General features: G+C 48.4%; 1 protein-coding gene across 1 annotated transcript in view; it reads right to left on the bottom strand.

Moving 5' to 3' along the window:
• Window positions 1-13,785, bottom strand: part of RGS20 (regulator of G protein signaling 20) — a 40,727-nt gene extending 26,942 nt beyond the window's left edge. The window contains exons 1-2 of the mRNA XM_074354924.1: window positions 13,487-13,785; window positions 324-623 (exon numbers count right to left, since the gene is read on the bottom strand). Coding sequence (XP_074211025.1) covers window positions 324-623; window positions 13,487-13,759 — 573 coding nt within the window. The 5' untranslated portion in view covers window positions 13,760-13,785. The remainder of the gene's footprint in view (window positions 1-323; window positions 624-13,486) is intronic.
• Window positions 13,786-15,226: the final 1,441 nt, after the last annotated feature.

The following is a 15,226-nucleotide window of genomic DNA, read 5'->3' as shown; positions in this document are numbered from 1 at the left end:
AGGAGAGCCATGTGTAGCGAACGAGAGTTCGAGAAGCAGCCTGGGGGAGGGCGGGGGCGCCCTCCCTCTTCCACTGACCCTGGAAGGAAGTGGCCTGGGAAAAGTAGCTTCAGGGGTCTCCTGGGGGGAGGGGGTGTCAGGCGGGCAGCCGTCTCCTTGAACGTGCTCAGCTCAGTCTCTACCTTCCTGTCCGCCCCTCCGCCCCCACCGCGCCCCTTGCTGGCTGGAGCCCCTGCTGGCCCCGCGTGGAGAAGGGAGGAACTCCGGGTGCTGGAGGCCGGGGGAGGCCGGAGATGGGACGTGGTGGAGACCACAGTACTCACGGGCATGGGCCAACTCTGCCCAGCGCTGGCGTCCTCTTGCCGGGGCAGGCGTCCCCCAGGGGGTCGGCCGGGCAGGGCCAGAGCTGCCCTGAGCAGGAGCGAGAGGCGGCCCGGCCGCTCCTCGTGCTCCCGCGAGAGCCCAGCGCCTGGCAGGGCGGGAAGCAGGAGGGAGAAGTCCCGGCGCCGCTGGGGAGCTTCAGGAGGGGGTGGCCGGAGAAGGTGCGAGAAGAAGCGCGCGAAGCCGGAGAGCGTGCCAGAAAGGAGGCTGAGCAGCTTCGGGGCAGCAGGCGAGCCTGGGAGCTGTGCAGGCCGACGGCGGGAAAGGCGAGAGGAGGGGGAGGAGAGAGACAAAACCAGCACACCGTCACTGTTGGATCCGGCTACAGGCTGAAGAAAAGGGGTCTCTAGTGCCATTTACTGCGGCGTTTTGAAGCATTACTTTGGGACTGCAGAAGGTCAGTGAGAGCTAAAGGAAAGGCCTTTGCTCTGGTTCTCCCCTCTTCTCTCTTTCCTCTCACTCCCCCTTCCTCCCTTTCTTCCCTCACCCCTTCTAACTCTGTGCTACTCAAAGTGTGGTCCTTGGACCAGGGGCGTGGGTAAAACCCAGGAGCCTGTTAGACGCGCAGAGTCCCAGACTCTCTCGTGACCTACTGCATCAGAATCGGAATGCTAACATTCTCAGGGAATTCTTTGGCATGTTAAATGTGAGGTGTGGTGTAAAAGAGCTCCTGTGTCACCTGTCTTGGTTCTTTAGAATTTGGATGAAAATCTAGTTTACGTCTGGGACACTTTGCTCTGCCTCTTCCTCCTCTCGGCCTGCCTCTTTCCGCCTGTCCTCTCCCACCTTCCAAAGTGCCTAGAGCTCTACCACCAAAGGCACAGCTGGACATGGTTACTGTGTCCTTGTGACAGGTGTCTGGGGGACGCTTGGACACTGGCAGAAGGCTGTGGGATCCTCGGACTGGTGGAAAAGGGACTGGTGGTTTGACTTTTGTTGTGCTGGGTGCAGGGGAGACCAGGAAGGACTTAAGTGCACACTCTGTGGTCCCCCTTTCTGCATTCCATGTGTCCATTTCTCTGAACACAGGCCTTTCCACCCTCCACTTGTTGCTTAGGGGATCTAAGCGGCCTTGGTGAAGACAAAATTACTATTTTCTTGGGAAGTACAGGGAAGCATTAATTTAGAAGTCAGAGGCTCAGGGCTCTGGACTCAGCCTGGCAACGAATTTGACAGCCTACCTTGGGAAATTCTCTTTATCCTTTGAGTTTATCTGATTCATTTACGGAGTCAAGGGACTGAACTCAGTGGCTTTTAAGGTCACCTGCCTTGTTCGGGTTCTGGTTTTGGAACTCTCAAGGTTTCTCGGTCGCCTAATATATAGTGAAGTTACAAACCGAACCTAACACAGCCAACCAACGGCCCCCTCGAGCAAAACAAAAAGACGGTTTAATCTGTTTGTGAAAAACAAGAGAGGAGGTTGCCAAGAAAAGCGAACGTGGAGGCGGGAAGCAGCGAACGCAAGTGACAAGGAGGTGAGGCGCGGGAGGGGGCGAGGCGCGCAGCGGCCGCGGGTCCCAAGGGCGCGGCGGCTGCTCTCCAGGGTCCTGAAGGCGTGAGACGGCCGCGGGCGGCCTTGGAGGGCTTGGCGCGGTTCCCCGGCTCTGCAGTTGCCAGGCCCGGCCTGCTTTCTTTCGGCGGTGGAAATCTTGTGGGAAGCGGGTGTTGGGAGGAAGCAAGGAACCTAGCAACCCATTTTCATTCATGAGGCCCTTTCTGGGAAGTCGCCGAGCGCGTTGGCCGATTTGTCCTCCAGTCGTTTGTATGCGTCCGGCGAGAGTGGAGCTTGGTTTGCATTTCCGAGTAAGTTCACACAGTTTCTCTTCCCCTCATTACCTTTTCCTACAGAACGGGGTCGTTCTAGTATTTTCATTTTCTGCGTGCAGATGCTCTCTCCCCTCCCTCGCTTTCTGGAAAGGCGCCGCGTTTGTTTTAGGGGTTGGAGCTGGGAACCCGGGAGGCTTCTGGAGAAGCTCCAACAGCTCACTCGAAGGGGGAGATGAGCGACTCTGAAGATGCTCAGAGCCGGTTCTGGTGCCCAGCGTCGGTCTCGCAGGGAGGGCGGCAGGGGACGAGCCCCTGGGCCGGGGATGGAGTGGGGGCTCGGCCTCAGCGGCGCGACTGGTCCTGCGAGGGTCGCCGCTAAACCGGTGCGCACCTGCGGGGGTGGCGGGCCAGCCGCAGCCTCTGCTCCCGCGCGATGCCAGTGGCCGCAGGCACCTTAGCGGACGCGGGCACCGGGCCGGAAGGACCCTATGCTAAGGAAGTCAAGAGAAAACCGGCCGGTCCCCGGAGCGTCGGAGCTTGGCCAGCCCACTCCCCGCCTTCCCGAACGGCTTCAGGCCAGAGCTGGAACAAAGCGCAGAACGCAGAAAGCGAGCCGCAGACGCCTCTGCGATGCACTCCGGCTCCCGGGGCCAGAGGTCGCTCCACCGGCCTTCCATGGGCCCCAGAATTTGCGTCTCCAGCTCAGATTTTCAAATGTTTTTTTGAGAAGGCGTGAACCTGTAACCTGACGCTCCTCTTCTCCTCCCGCCCCGGCCCTTCTTACCAAGTCACTGGGCGCCCCTTTCTCCGCACGCTTCATTAGGCATTCCGCTCCGGTCCTGTGCTTCCAGACAGAGCCGCTTGTCAGGGAAGCAGCGGAAATGTTCAGGCAGAAGAAAAGCCCTGCACTCAGCCCCAGAAACGCGAAGCCCGGCTCCTGTGCTCCTCCGGAGACACTCCCTCTTCCCTCTTTCCTGGCGTGGTCTTTTTCCTCCTCAGTTTTGGCTCCCATCTGCTGAGGGACCCACGGCTTCTCCAACTAGCAGAGGTGTGAAGCTGACAGCTGCAGGATGCTGACATCCGTCCACTTCCTTGGGTCGTCCCGGCAAGGACAGAGTACGGGGTATCAGTGTAGCCACAAAATCCGATCCGAGAAAAGTTATCTGAGGAGAGACCTTCCGCTGCTAATGGTGCTGATCTTCCAGACAGTCCTGTCTTCTTTTTAGGCCAGCTTCCAGATGATAGTCTGAGGGTTTCAGAAACATGAGCCACCAAATGGAATCATCTTGGAATCTGGATTCCTGAAAGCACTGCTCCTTAGGGATCCAGAAGACTTAGGGAGCATCTTGTTCTGCGTATCCACTTCCGTAATGAATCATGTTGGTTACTGAACCTCGCAGAGGAGAACATCACCACAGCCTTACTCAGTATAACAGTCTCATCCCTTTAAAAAGCAAATTGAAAATTTTCATTCACCCTGAAATAGTACCATTTCATAAAGGAAACATCCATGGCAGAATTAGCCTACTTTTGTACCAAAACTTTCTGAGAGCCTTTAGAATTAAAATCACAGTTAGGATGGAATTTGAAGTTAGATTTACTTTTAAGAGATGACCTATTTTCCTCAACTTTATTTTTAAGAACTCTGTTTTGCTGTGATTTAGTTGTATTATACATTTTAATTTTCTGTTATTTGGAGAAGTCGTTTTCCCACTTGGCTCTAAGAATCTAATGGAGAGAGACTGAAAACTATAAAGGCACATCTTTGCTTGTGCTGACTATAAATCATGTAGATTGGGAAGCGACCATAAATGAGACAGATAGACCATGGATTCCAAAGTCACAGGTTACTCTTAATTTGAGGCCAACCAAACTGTTAAACATGTTTCTGTCAAGGTTCACTTAAAATCTCAATGTTCCTTGTGAAAGTACAATTTGTTACAATGAATACCTCTGCAGCTCATAGTTAGTTCTGACTTTATCCTTTCTTTGAATAACTTTGTAAGTGGACTTGTGCCTAGGACCTATGTGGAGGTGTCATAAGGAGGTGCTGACTGCTGGAGCAATGGCCGAGGAAGGTGGGCTATGAACAGAAGTGGAGGGGACCAGAAATAAGGGCTGCTTGGGAGACATGTTTACCTGGGGAAGAGAAACACTCTCAGGCTCCCAGGCTCTGTCAGCTTTGTTCTTGCAGAAACAGTTGGGCCTTCTGCCTCCCTGCCAGTTTTGCGAATCAAGTGAGGAGCTTCAGATAGGAGATGGGTCTTTATTTGAATATATCCATATATTTCTTTGAATATATCCTAAAGTGAACTCTGATTTCCTCCTCCAAACTTTCTCTTCCTGAAGTCTTCACCATCTCAGTAAACTTGATTAAAAAAAATTTTTTTTTTACTTTTTTCTTTTCTAATTTTTTGGGGGAGGTAATTAGGTATTTATTTATTTATTTATTTATTTATTTATTTATCTATTTTAATGGAGGTACTGGGGATTGAACCCAGGACCTCATGCATGCTAAACATGTGCTCTACCACTGAGCTATACCCTCCCCACTGATTCTTTTAATTCGTCAAATGCTGGCGTCTCCTTGACTTTTCTCTTTCATACTCTTCAGTCAAATCCAACTGCTTCTCATAGCCTCATAACACAACTGTTACTCTGTGTTATAGGCTGAATTGGGTCTCCCCAAATCTGTATGCTGAAGTCCTAACTGCCAATATGCCAGAACAGCACCTCATTTGGAAACAGGGTTGTTGCAGATGTAATTCAGTGAGGTCTTGCTGGAGGAGCATGAGCCCCTCCAGTATGACTGGTGTCCTTATGAAAGGGGAAAGTTTGGACACAGACATGTCCACGGGGAGAACGCCATGTGAAAATGAAGGCAGAGATGAAGGTGATGCATCTACAGGCAAAGGAACCTGAAAGACCGCCAGTAAACCCCCAGGATGTAGGAAGAGGCATGGAACAGAATTTCCCCCAGAAGGAATTTGGCTACAAGACTGAGTTTCCAGCCTGCTTGGGCTGCCCTGTGGATTTCAGAACAAGACTGAAGCATCAACTCTTCCCTGAATTTCCAGTCTGCAGGGCTGGCTTGCCCTAAATATTTCAGACTTGCCAACAATCACATGAGTCAATTCTTTAAAATCTGTCTCTCCCTCCCCTACCTCTCTCTTATCTATCTGTCTATCTATCTATCTACCTACCTACCTACCTACCTATCACATATATAGCCTATTGGTTCTAATTCTTTGGAGAACCTTGACCAATACACTCTGGTACAGGTCTTATCATCTTTCACCTGGACTATTGGAATAGGCCCTAACTGGTATTTTTACTTCATTTGCCTCATTTTCCCTCATAGTCTAGTCTCAATACTGAACCCAGAGTTATCCTTTAAAATGTAGGGCAGATTATGTCACTCTGCAAATCCAAACTTTCTATTGGCTGCTCTTTTCAGAGTAAAATCCAAAGTCCTTGCACCGCTCTCAAGGCTCTCGGTGAATGGTCCCACCCTGCCTCTAAGACCTCCTCTTCCTGTGCAGTTCCTCCTGCAATATTGGCCTTCCATAGCACCTGTTACCGTCCGACACATGTATTCACTTGTTTCTTAGTACTGTGTAAGCAGTGTCTTTTTCTCTTGTGTTTTTTGCTATATCAGTAGTGCCTAGGACAGTTCTTGGCCTTTAACTAAGTTCTCAGTGAATATTTGTTGGATGAATTAATTAGAAAGCAAACTCGAAGGGGAGGGTATAGCTCAGTGGTAGAGTGAGTGCCTAGCATACACAAGGTCTTGGGTTCAATCCCCAGCACCTCCATTAAATAATAAATAAATAAATAGAAACCTAATTACCTTCCCCCTCCAAAAAAAAAAAAAAAAAAAGAAAGAAAAAAGGGGGGAAAAAACCAAGTTCAAATATTATTCAGCCATAAAAAGAAATGGAATTCTGACACATGCTACAGCACGGATGAGCCCTGAGAACAGGCTGCTCAGTGAAAGAAACTGGACACAAAAGGACAAATACTGAATGAGGCCATTGACGTGAGATACCCCAAATAGGAAAACATACAGAGAGAAAGCAGAACAGAGGTTACCAGGGGCTGCTGGAGAGGGTGATGGGGAGTTACTATTTAATGGAAGCACAGTGTTTGGGCTGCTGGAAAGGTTCTGGAAATAGATAGTAGCAGTGGTTCCACAACATTGTGAACGTCGTTAACGCTGCTGAATCGCACACTTAAAATGGCCAAAGTGGTAAATTTCATGTTATTTATGTTTTACAATAATTAAAAAAAGACACTCAAAACTCTTCAAGGTGTGAGCTAAGAGGAGCCTGAGAGGGTCCCCCCACACCGCCCCAGCGGGAGGCCAGCTGAGTTAGTCACTCTTGATTCTGCCACAGAGCTTTCTTCTGCCTCTTGGGGTCTCTCACTTTGCTTTCTGCTGCCGCCAACTAGAAGTGTGTGCAGGATAGACACTGCCCCTCTCACTCTGTTCCTGGCGCTTGGCGGAACCTGGGTGGTGATTTGGGCAAGTGGATAGGGAAGAGCGGACGCAGGGCTCAGACCAAGGGATCTTGTGAACCACTCGCTTATTCATTCTGTCCACAAACATTTATTACCTGTCTCTTAAGTACCAGGCGATGTCCTAGATGCTCTGGATTTAAGGTGAGTGGGGAAGAAAATGACCTACTCTTGTGTGTTGAAGGACGTCGTGTCCAGGTAGACGGAATAGGGCAAGTGAGTCATGGGAAGGACTTTGGATTTTATTGTGAAGGCAGTGGGAATCACTGACAGGTTTTAAGCAAGAGAGTGATATCATCTGATTGATATTTTTTAAAGACCCTTTGACTGCTTTGTATGGGAGAGAGTTGGAAGGCGGCAGGCGTGGGAGCAGTGAAACAGGAGGCTTTGCACTGGTCCAGGTGAGAGAGGATGATGACTTGGACAGGCAATGGGAACAAAATAGAAATGGATGGATGTGAGATACGTTTGGGAGAGGATTAATGGACTTCGGGTGGACTGGAATGTGTAGGCTGAGGAAAAGGGCATCAAGGATAATTCCTAAGTTTCCTGCCTTGTGAGTGGCTTGCTGAAATGAGGAAGGCACGGGGGGGGGGGGGAATCGAGAATCATGGTAAACACATGTTTTAGATGCCTACGAGTTACTCAAATGGAGACGTCACATAGGCTGTTGCTAAGGAGCCAGAAGCCCAGGGTAGAGGTCTCAGTGGGAGTCTAGGAGATGTAAATTTAGGAATCATTAACATAAAATGGTATTTAAAGCTATTGGAATTGGGGACGATCCCTAGAAAGAGATGGAAGAGAGAACAAGATTGAATCCACTTAAGGAGTTTGAAATAGCAAGCACCGACAAAATTTAATCAGGGAGTTAACACGATCAGGTTGGTGTTTTAAGAAGATTTCTGACATCTGGTGTCAGAGGCAGACACGACCAGAGAAGAGGGCGCTGCAGTAATCTGGGGGGAGATGATAGCGACTTGCTCTAGAAAAGTGCCACAAGGGATGGAGATAACACAGATCAGGAGAGAACTCTGAATGGTGTGGACAAAACTTGAGGGCTGATTAGGGGTGGGACGTGGAGACAAGGGCAAGGTCAAGGGTTATGCCTCTGAATTTCTAGTTTAAAACTGGTTGGAAGATGGTACAGCTTTAGTGTCACAGAAGAGTTTGGGGAGGTAAAGACATACTGGTAATTTGGAAGTGCCTGTGAGACATTTCACTGTAGATGGTGAGAGAACATTTGTACCCGTACATTCATGTGTGGCCTGCAGGACAGAGAGCGAGCCATCACCCGTCAGCTGTCTCAGAGCCACCGACATGGCCATGACTAGCCCAGGAGGAGGCGTTGAGTGAGAAAAAGGGCCGGGCTGAAAACCCAGGGAATTTCCAATATTTCAAAGTCAATCAAGGGAGAGGAACTTGCAAAAGAGGTTAAAAAAGAGTAGTCAGAGCAGCAGAAGGAGAACAAGACAAAAGGGACATTGTCTGTTACGTTCCAGACCCTGGTATCTGTTACGATCCAGACCTTGGTTACATGCTGTGTCGTTCATTCCTTACAACAACCCTACGAGCAGGTCTCAGCTCCAGGTCACGGACAGCTGTGCTGAGACTCAGAAAAATGAAATGACCTCACCGAAGACTTGTATCTAGAAAAATAACAGAACAAGTTTGAAGGAATTTAAGCAAAGCTGGACTTTCTGGTTTCTATCTTTGATCTTTAGTAGAAGGATTGAGGGGTGTGTGTGTGTATGTGTGTGTGTGTGCACACGCACGCACATATTTATGTACACATAAGCCACCTCTATAGAATGCAAAGAAGCTGGTAAGAGTGCAGAGCGTTTACCTTGGGTGTGTGGGGGAATGAAGGCTGGTGACTGGCTGGATGCAGATTGACTGTGTAGTATGCGCTTCCACGCTCTGTGTTTTGGTAGTAATCATTCTCCGCGGCCCTCTTGGGAACCCCCTCCAAACACACATGAACACACACACATACACCAATCCCAACCCCAAACCTTGGCCCTGCCTTAAAGTGGAGACACAGAGCAGAATCCACAGAGAGAGCTCGAGCCCCGGCCTCCCCGGGCGAGCCTTCTTCAGCATCCCCACCGGACTGCCTGGCTCGTTAATTAAATCACAGCAACTCCCAAACAGGTGCCTCCTTGGCGTCTACACAGCCTGTGTCCTCTCTAACCTGCTCCCCACCCTGCAGGAGGAGTGTGGAAAAGGCAAGTGTGACCGTGTGACTTTCTAACCATTCAGTGGGTCCTCGTGTCTCTACAGGATTTCATGTGGCATAAAAGACCTTTCGTGATTTGTTGATCTAAACTCGGTTGACTCTCCCAGCTTTCTTTCTCACTCACTGTTCTTTTCCACTCAAAGCCCCAGTCATGTTAAGGTTCCTTTAGCTCCTGCCATCTCCTTGTTGGTCCTCAGCCCTGCTCTTTGTAGAAACTGCTCCCTCCGTGGTGAAGTTTCACAACGTCTGCCACAAGACTGGGATCTAGGTGAAGGGTGTTGTTCATTGTCTGACGGTTTCAAATTTTCTGTGAGTTTAAACATTTTCAAAATGAAAGTACAGCAGTCAATGAATGAAGAAGAGAAAAAATCCTCACCGGCTGCCTCTGCCGGAATTGCACCCTTTTCCAGTGGGCTCCTCCTGGTCCCTCCCCGGGCAGCTCCCACTTGGAGCCCCAGCCCGGGTGCTGCTTCGTTGGGGACCTTGCCCAGGCTGGGTCTGCTGCCTCCCTGCTCTCTGTGCCACAGCGCTTCCTGCCCTGCACTGTGACAGTCAGTGTCCCCGAGAGACTGCAGCCCAGTGTGTGTCCAGGACTTTGCCTGATTCACAGCCGTGTCCTAAAAACCTAAGGCAGTGTCAGGCCAGGATGTGCATTCAATCAATATTTGTTTAATGAATGAACTTAGACATGATCTGGCATTGATGACTGTGGGAGCTGGGTAACAGGTAGACAGGATTTTAACATGCTGTTTTCCTTTGTTTTTATGTCTCTCTGATATTTTCTGTAATAAAATTAAAAAAAAAAGACATAGTTTTTAACATCTAGATGCTGTCTCTCGTAGCTTCTTAAATTGCAATAGACAAGTAACGGTGGGATAGAAGCGGCCACTGGTGTGTGCACAAGCCTCAAGGGTGTGAGTTTACTGCCCCGGGTGTTTGGAGGAGGCCTCGTGCAGAAGGGGACCCGGGCAGGAGCCTGCACTCTGTTGGTCCCCATCGTCCTGGCCAGAGCTACCAGTGTCACACTGGAGGAGCACAAAAACCAACAGACAGGACGCCGACAACAATGGAGGCTGTTGTTCCATGGAGAGGCCAATCTGTGACGGGCCGGGGGGGCTGCGTGGGCTCCGTGCTTTCCCAGGGGCTCCCTGCAAACCGGGCTCTGCGCACATTGCTCAGGCCCGGGGCCTGCGATGCTACCGCTCCCCGCCTCCCGCCCCGCTGCCCGAGACCATGCCTCCTTGGGCACTCGCCCTGTTACCTGGGGGGCAGGGAAGCCGGTGCCCAGGATGCTGTCCTCCCACAACACCCCAAGCCTTGGTGCCGCCTCCCCTCTGATGTGAAGCCAGAGGAGAGCCCTCCTACTCCCAGGGCCCCGTCTGCCCTTCGCTGCCACGTCCACATTCAGTCCTTCTCTGGACCACAGGCTGGTGTGGTCCCCCGCCAACTCTGGGACACCTGCTCACTCTGCCCAGAGCCTCGCTCCCCCAGCACTCCCGACTGTGTGTATCTGGCAGCTACGGGGCTGAGTCTTGCTTTTGTTTTCTTAGTATTTCTATTATTATTATTATCATTATCATTATTATTATTATCATTATTATTATTATACTTTTCTGTACAGTCTTCGTGTCTTCCTTTCAGGACTGGTCTGGACGCAGGGCACCATTGCCTTTCCTTCGCCAGTGCTCAGGTCCGCCCTCCTCAAAGGCTCTCCTGCCTGGGCGCTCGCTCTGTGGTCCGCCTTCCTTCCACCTGCCCCGAGGAGCGGCGATGTCTCCTCTCTCCCTTCCTCTGTGTCGGTGATTTAACCTGGCATTCTAAGCCTCTTCACTCATTTCCCCCCTTTATATAATATGATCACATTTCTAAAGAATAATCACATTTTACAGTCACTTTTTAGGTATAATTCCTCCATCCAGTTAACTGTTTCAACAGTGACCACCAGTCCCTCCCAACTGTGACTTTCTCATTCTTTGCCCTCAGTTTTTGTTGCTCTGAAACATCTTTCCAAGTGATTTACACAGAAAAGCGTCACTGCGTCATGTGTTGGCCATAGGTTTGCATATCTTGAAATAGCTTTCTCTTGTGTTAAGGCATGAATGACTCCTGGTTATGAATGTCTTGAGACAGTTTTTTTTTTCTTCAAAGCTCTCTGTTTGTAAATCTTTAATTTTCAGTTATTTAGTGCTCTGGAGAATTACATGGTGAAGGTCCTTCTTTGCTTTCTTGCAGGTAATCTGTTTTTCTTCCATTCTGGATGTTTATAGAAACAGTGTCTTAATTTTTGGAATTGAAACATTCTGTGAGGTTACTTGTAGGTTCAGTCCTGTTTCCACTGTTTGCTTGGAATACAATCTGTGTCTTTGAGCTACTGTCTGAAATCTTTATTTACGTCAGGAATATGCAATTGTGTTTTTTAAAAAGTTGATTATTGCTATTTCATCTGCTCAGATCCCATTTTTAACTATTCTCCTTTCCATCCCTAAGGTGAATTTCCAAGATATGTCCTCCACTGATAGTACTTCCTCTCCTCTCTCATAATTTTAATTTCTTTATCTTTCTCCTCTGTGTTCTGGTAGACTTTCTCAAACATGTTTTTCTATTTTGGTATTTTCTACTTTGATCATTTAAATTTTTGTGGCATCCAACCTGCTATTAAAAATCTCCCTCCCTTTAAAATTGATCTCAGAGTGTCTTGTTTCCACGTGAAACTTCTTTTTCTAGAGTTTTGCATTTTTTGGTGACTCCTCACCAATTTCAGAAATGCACCACCTGCTGGAGTATTACAGTGAATATGGCACTGGTACGGATTATTAAGATGCGTGTTCTGTTTCCTGTGTGAAGTGTGCCCCGTGGTTTGGTGAGCGTCAACCTACAACAAAGCCAACAGTAGCAGCCGAAGGCGCCGGGCTCTGTAGGCAGACCCTCCAGGCAGGGACGCTGCCCCCGGCTGCAGAGAAGCCCCGTGTGGCTCTTGTATGATTAGGACCCCGTGGCAACACCCAGCACCTGGAAATCAAGAAGTGTTTGAGAGTGCAGGACACCAAGGAGTCAGGGGCTTCTGACTGCGTGCCCTGAGCCTGGGGTGGCTGGTGACACACATGCAGCCACCCAGAGCCATCAATTTTAGCATCTCTGACAGTGCTTTGTGCATAATTCCTGTCTAAGACGCTTTTCCTCTCTTCTTTCCTCCACCTTCGGGCCCGCTGCACAAAGCTCCGTTGTCTTTGTAGCTACACTTTGGGGCCTTGGAATTCATTTTTCTCCTTTCAGTATGTAATGTCTCAAGGCATTCGCCTGTGACTCTGCTTAACGCACACCCTTCAAGGCAGCCTGAACCTTGAAATTATATGTGTGTATGCACATATTAGATATATTCCACATGCACCATACATGTGACACATAATATATCTGTACACACACCACATGTGCTCTGTCACTGCTGTCTGTTTCATCAGATGCAGTCTCCATATCCCCCCTTCTAGCAATCTCTTTTGTGTGCATTCCCTTCATTTAGACGCCCATTAATTGAGGGCTTCTGGCCATTATACCCCATTTCATTGTCGTTTCCTAAAGACCTAGTGCTTATGTGATAACGGGGGCTGAAAATTCATGTATTACTTGTTCACATATTATTTGTCTGAGCACTCAAAAGTAAAGGTCGGTACCTTCCAGCAGGAAAAGCTTCCTAATAACGTAAAAAACCCCACATTTTCTTCTCCCTGTGCCAATTGGTTAAAATAACATCAGAGAAAGAGCAGAACCAGGTAATTATAAAGAGTCTGCAAAGAAATGGTGACTATGATGAGGAAGTGAGGCACGGCGAGGGGGCAGATATGTTGTCCAGTGTTACAGCGTTTGGCCAGGTTTGCTCTCGAAGGATTTTGCCGCATTTAATCCTGAGCTCTGAGCATTATTTGTCAGGCATTAACACATGCCCGTCCCCCGCTGCACCAACTCACCTTTTAAGCGATGGTTCTATTAATAGTTAAGAGGATTTACAGACTTAAACCGTACGCGCTGCAAAGCTCCGCACAGCAGCACCGAGCGGGAAAATGGTCACTTTTTGGGGAAATAACGTCATCGAGCGGGAGAAATTTACTTAGAAAACTACGAATTTACAAAAAACACCCCGTAGCTCCTTCATGCTTTTATGTGCGTGTATTAGTTTGTCAATTTTGTTTTCTCAAGCAATTTTGATAGAAAGCAATCTGTAATTTTTCATTACTGTATGAGATAAAACGTTCCTATCAGAGGAAAATATTTAAGGGTTAGTTATCAATAGCCACAAAAGTCTGTGTCCAGCTTTTACTGCTTTTTAAAACATGACCTCCTGAAACAAACACAAACAAATACAGTCGTTTGTGTTGGTAAAGGGAAGCCGTTTAGGTTGGAGAAGACTGGACGGATCAGATAACGATGACCAATGTTCTAGTTTTCCTGTTGGGTTTAGTTTGAGAACACTTCTGACAAATCTACCATAAGACAGAGTGAGCACTGGCACTAAAGCTTATTGCTTTATACTCTTTCTGGATAAACCTACTCCTTGTCAAGAAAAGTCACGGACTGTGGGGATGGTCTTACCTTGACATTGTTCACAGCCCTGGTGCCTCCTTCATCTTCCACAGTTTGGTGAATGCTGGCATTATATTCCTCAGCCCTGGGCGGGGGCAGGAATTGCGTCCACATGGATGGTCTGGAGGAGTGTTTCTGGAGGCAGTCTTGGTGGTCTCGGGAAAGTCTGGGCATGTTTTGACAACACAGGCTCCAAATGAGTCCTGTAGCCTGATTTGAACAACACCAGCCTGGGATCCACTCTGTTCTCCTCCTGTGGCTGGTGCTGGGCCGTGTCTCCATCTGCGGGGCTGTCCCTGCAAACTTACCCCAATCGAAGCCAAAGGATTACTGGTGTTGTGGACCTGCAGTTTATCCACAGATCTTTCGGGCTCTGTTCCAGGAAGAGGCACTGGTTTTGAGCGTCTGGGTGCACTGTGACTGCCCTCTACAGGTGGCAGGGTATTCCTAATTGCAATTCAGTCCCAAATCAAAGCTGAAAGGAATGATTCAAGTGACATATTGCTTAGTATATAATGATAAAAGAAGCAGATTGGGTGGTGAAGTCCTGTATTTGTAGTATGCGATAATTCCCAATCTTGGGCAGACCGCCCACCTAGTCTGTCTTGACGTCTTAAAATTTACAGTGAGTTTTGGTTTACAGTGAGCTTTGAGGCTAGAAACATATGCTAAACTCATACCCAAACAAGGATTACTACACTTTTTATTTATGTCATGTAGAATTAATTGAAGTGATTTTCTTATGAGGTAACTAGTCATCAAATGATTAAGCCAAGACTTGGCTTCTACACCATCCTTCATATTTGTAAAGTGCTTTATAAATATAAAATCATTAAACAAAGTGCAAAAAGAACACAATGCCTTTCTCTCAGAGGGTCTCTAATGTCCCAGTAGCCTCTGCTGGGTCTGGGGATGCACGGAGGTGAGGGCCCCAGGTATGTATTACTGGGGACAATGAACTGGAGAAGTTTCCTTTTATAAAACACCCTAGACCCCAAAATTGATAAACAAAATGAACACAGTCCCCATCAACATCCCAACTCCTCCTTTCCCCACAGAAATTGACAAGTTGATTCTGAAGTTCATACGAGATTGTAAAGGACTCAGAATATCCAAAACTTCTATTCTGGTGTCAAACCTTGGAGGAAATGTTTCATTTGAACATTTGTTAACTTCTCTTAGCACTTTCTCCACATTTGTAAAAATTTGCCTTTTTAGAAACTTCTTGCTACTTAAAAATTATTTCTATGAAAGTTCTTTCATCTTCTTAAGTTTAATTTGTCAATGACTTTATCTCAGTAAGTCTCCCAATAAAACATGGCACACACAATGCTTGTGAGATCCTGGTAAACGTTATTTTTTGTATTTGTGTGTGTGTGTGTGGGGGTATGTGTTAGTATAACTGCAGATACAGCATGGAACATCCATGCTTTGCTACATCCGCAACCCTAGGGCAGGATAACTTGGTTGTCGCGTCTGAGCATCAGTCTCATACCGAGAATGGGAGTAAGGACGCCTGCTTTACTGACTTGTTAAACCCAAGTGAAGGTCAGTCTGGTTCAAAGCCCCGAATTAAACTTCTCAGAATGATAGTCACAGGGAGTTTCGGGCCCGCTGTCCGGCCCGGGCGTGCTCGCGGGCCCCGGGTTTCGGGGCGGTGGGGGGTGGGGGGTCTCCGCGTGTGCGCAGGGAGCTCCGCGGGCTGTTTTGGGCCCTCCCGGCTTCCGTCTTCCGCCTTCCGGGTGGTCA

This window comes from Camelus bactrianus, chromosome 29 (genome assembly GCF_048773025.1).
Source record: "Camelus bactrianus isolate YW-2024 breed Bactrian camel chromosome 29, ASM4877302v1, whole genome shotgun sequence".
Lineage (NCBI taxonomy): Eukaryota > Metazoa > Chordata > Mammalia > Artiodactyla > Camelidae > Camelus > Camelus bactrianus.
Note: the sequence above shows the minus strand (reverse complement) of the source record. Positions and strands in the feature narration are given on the sequence as shown.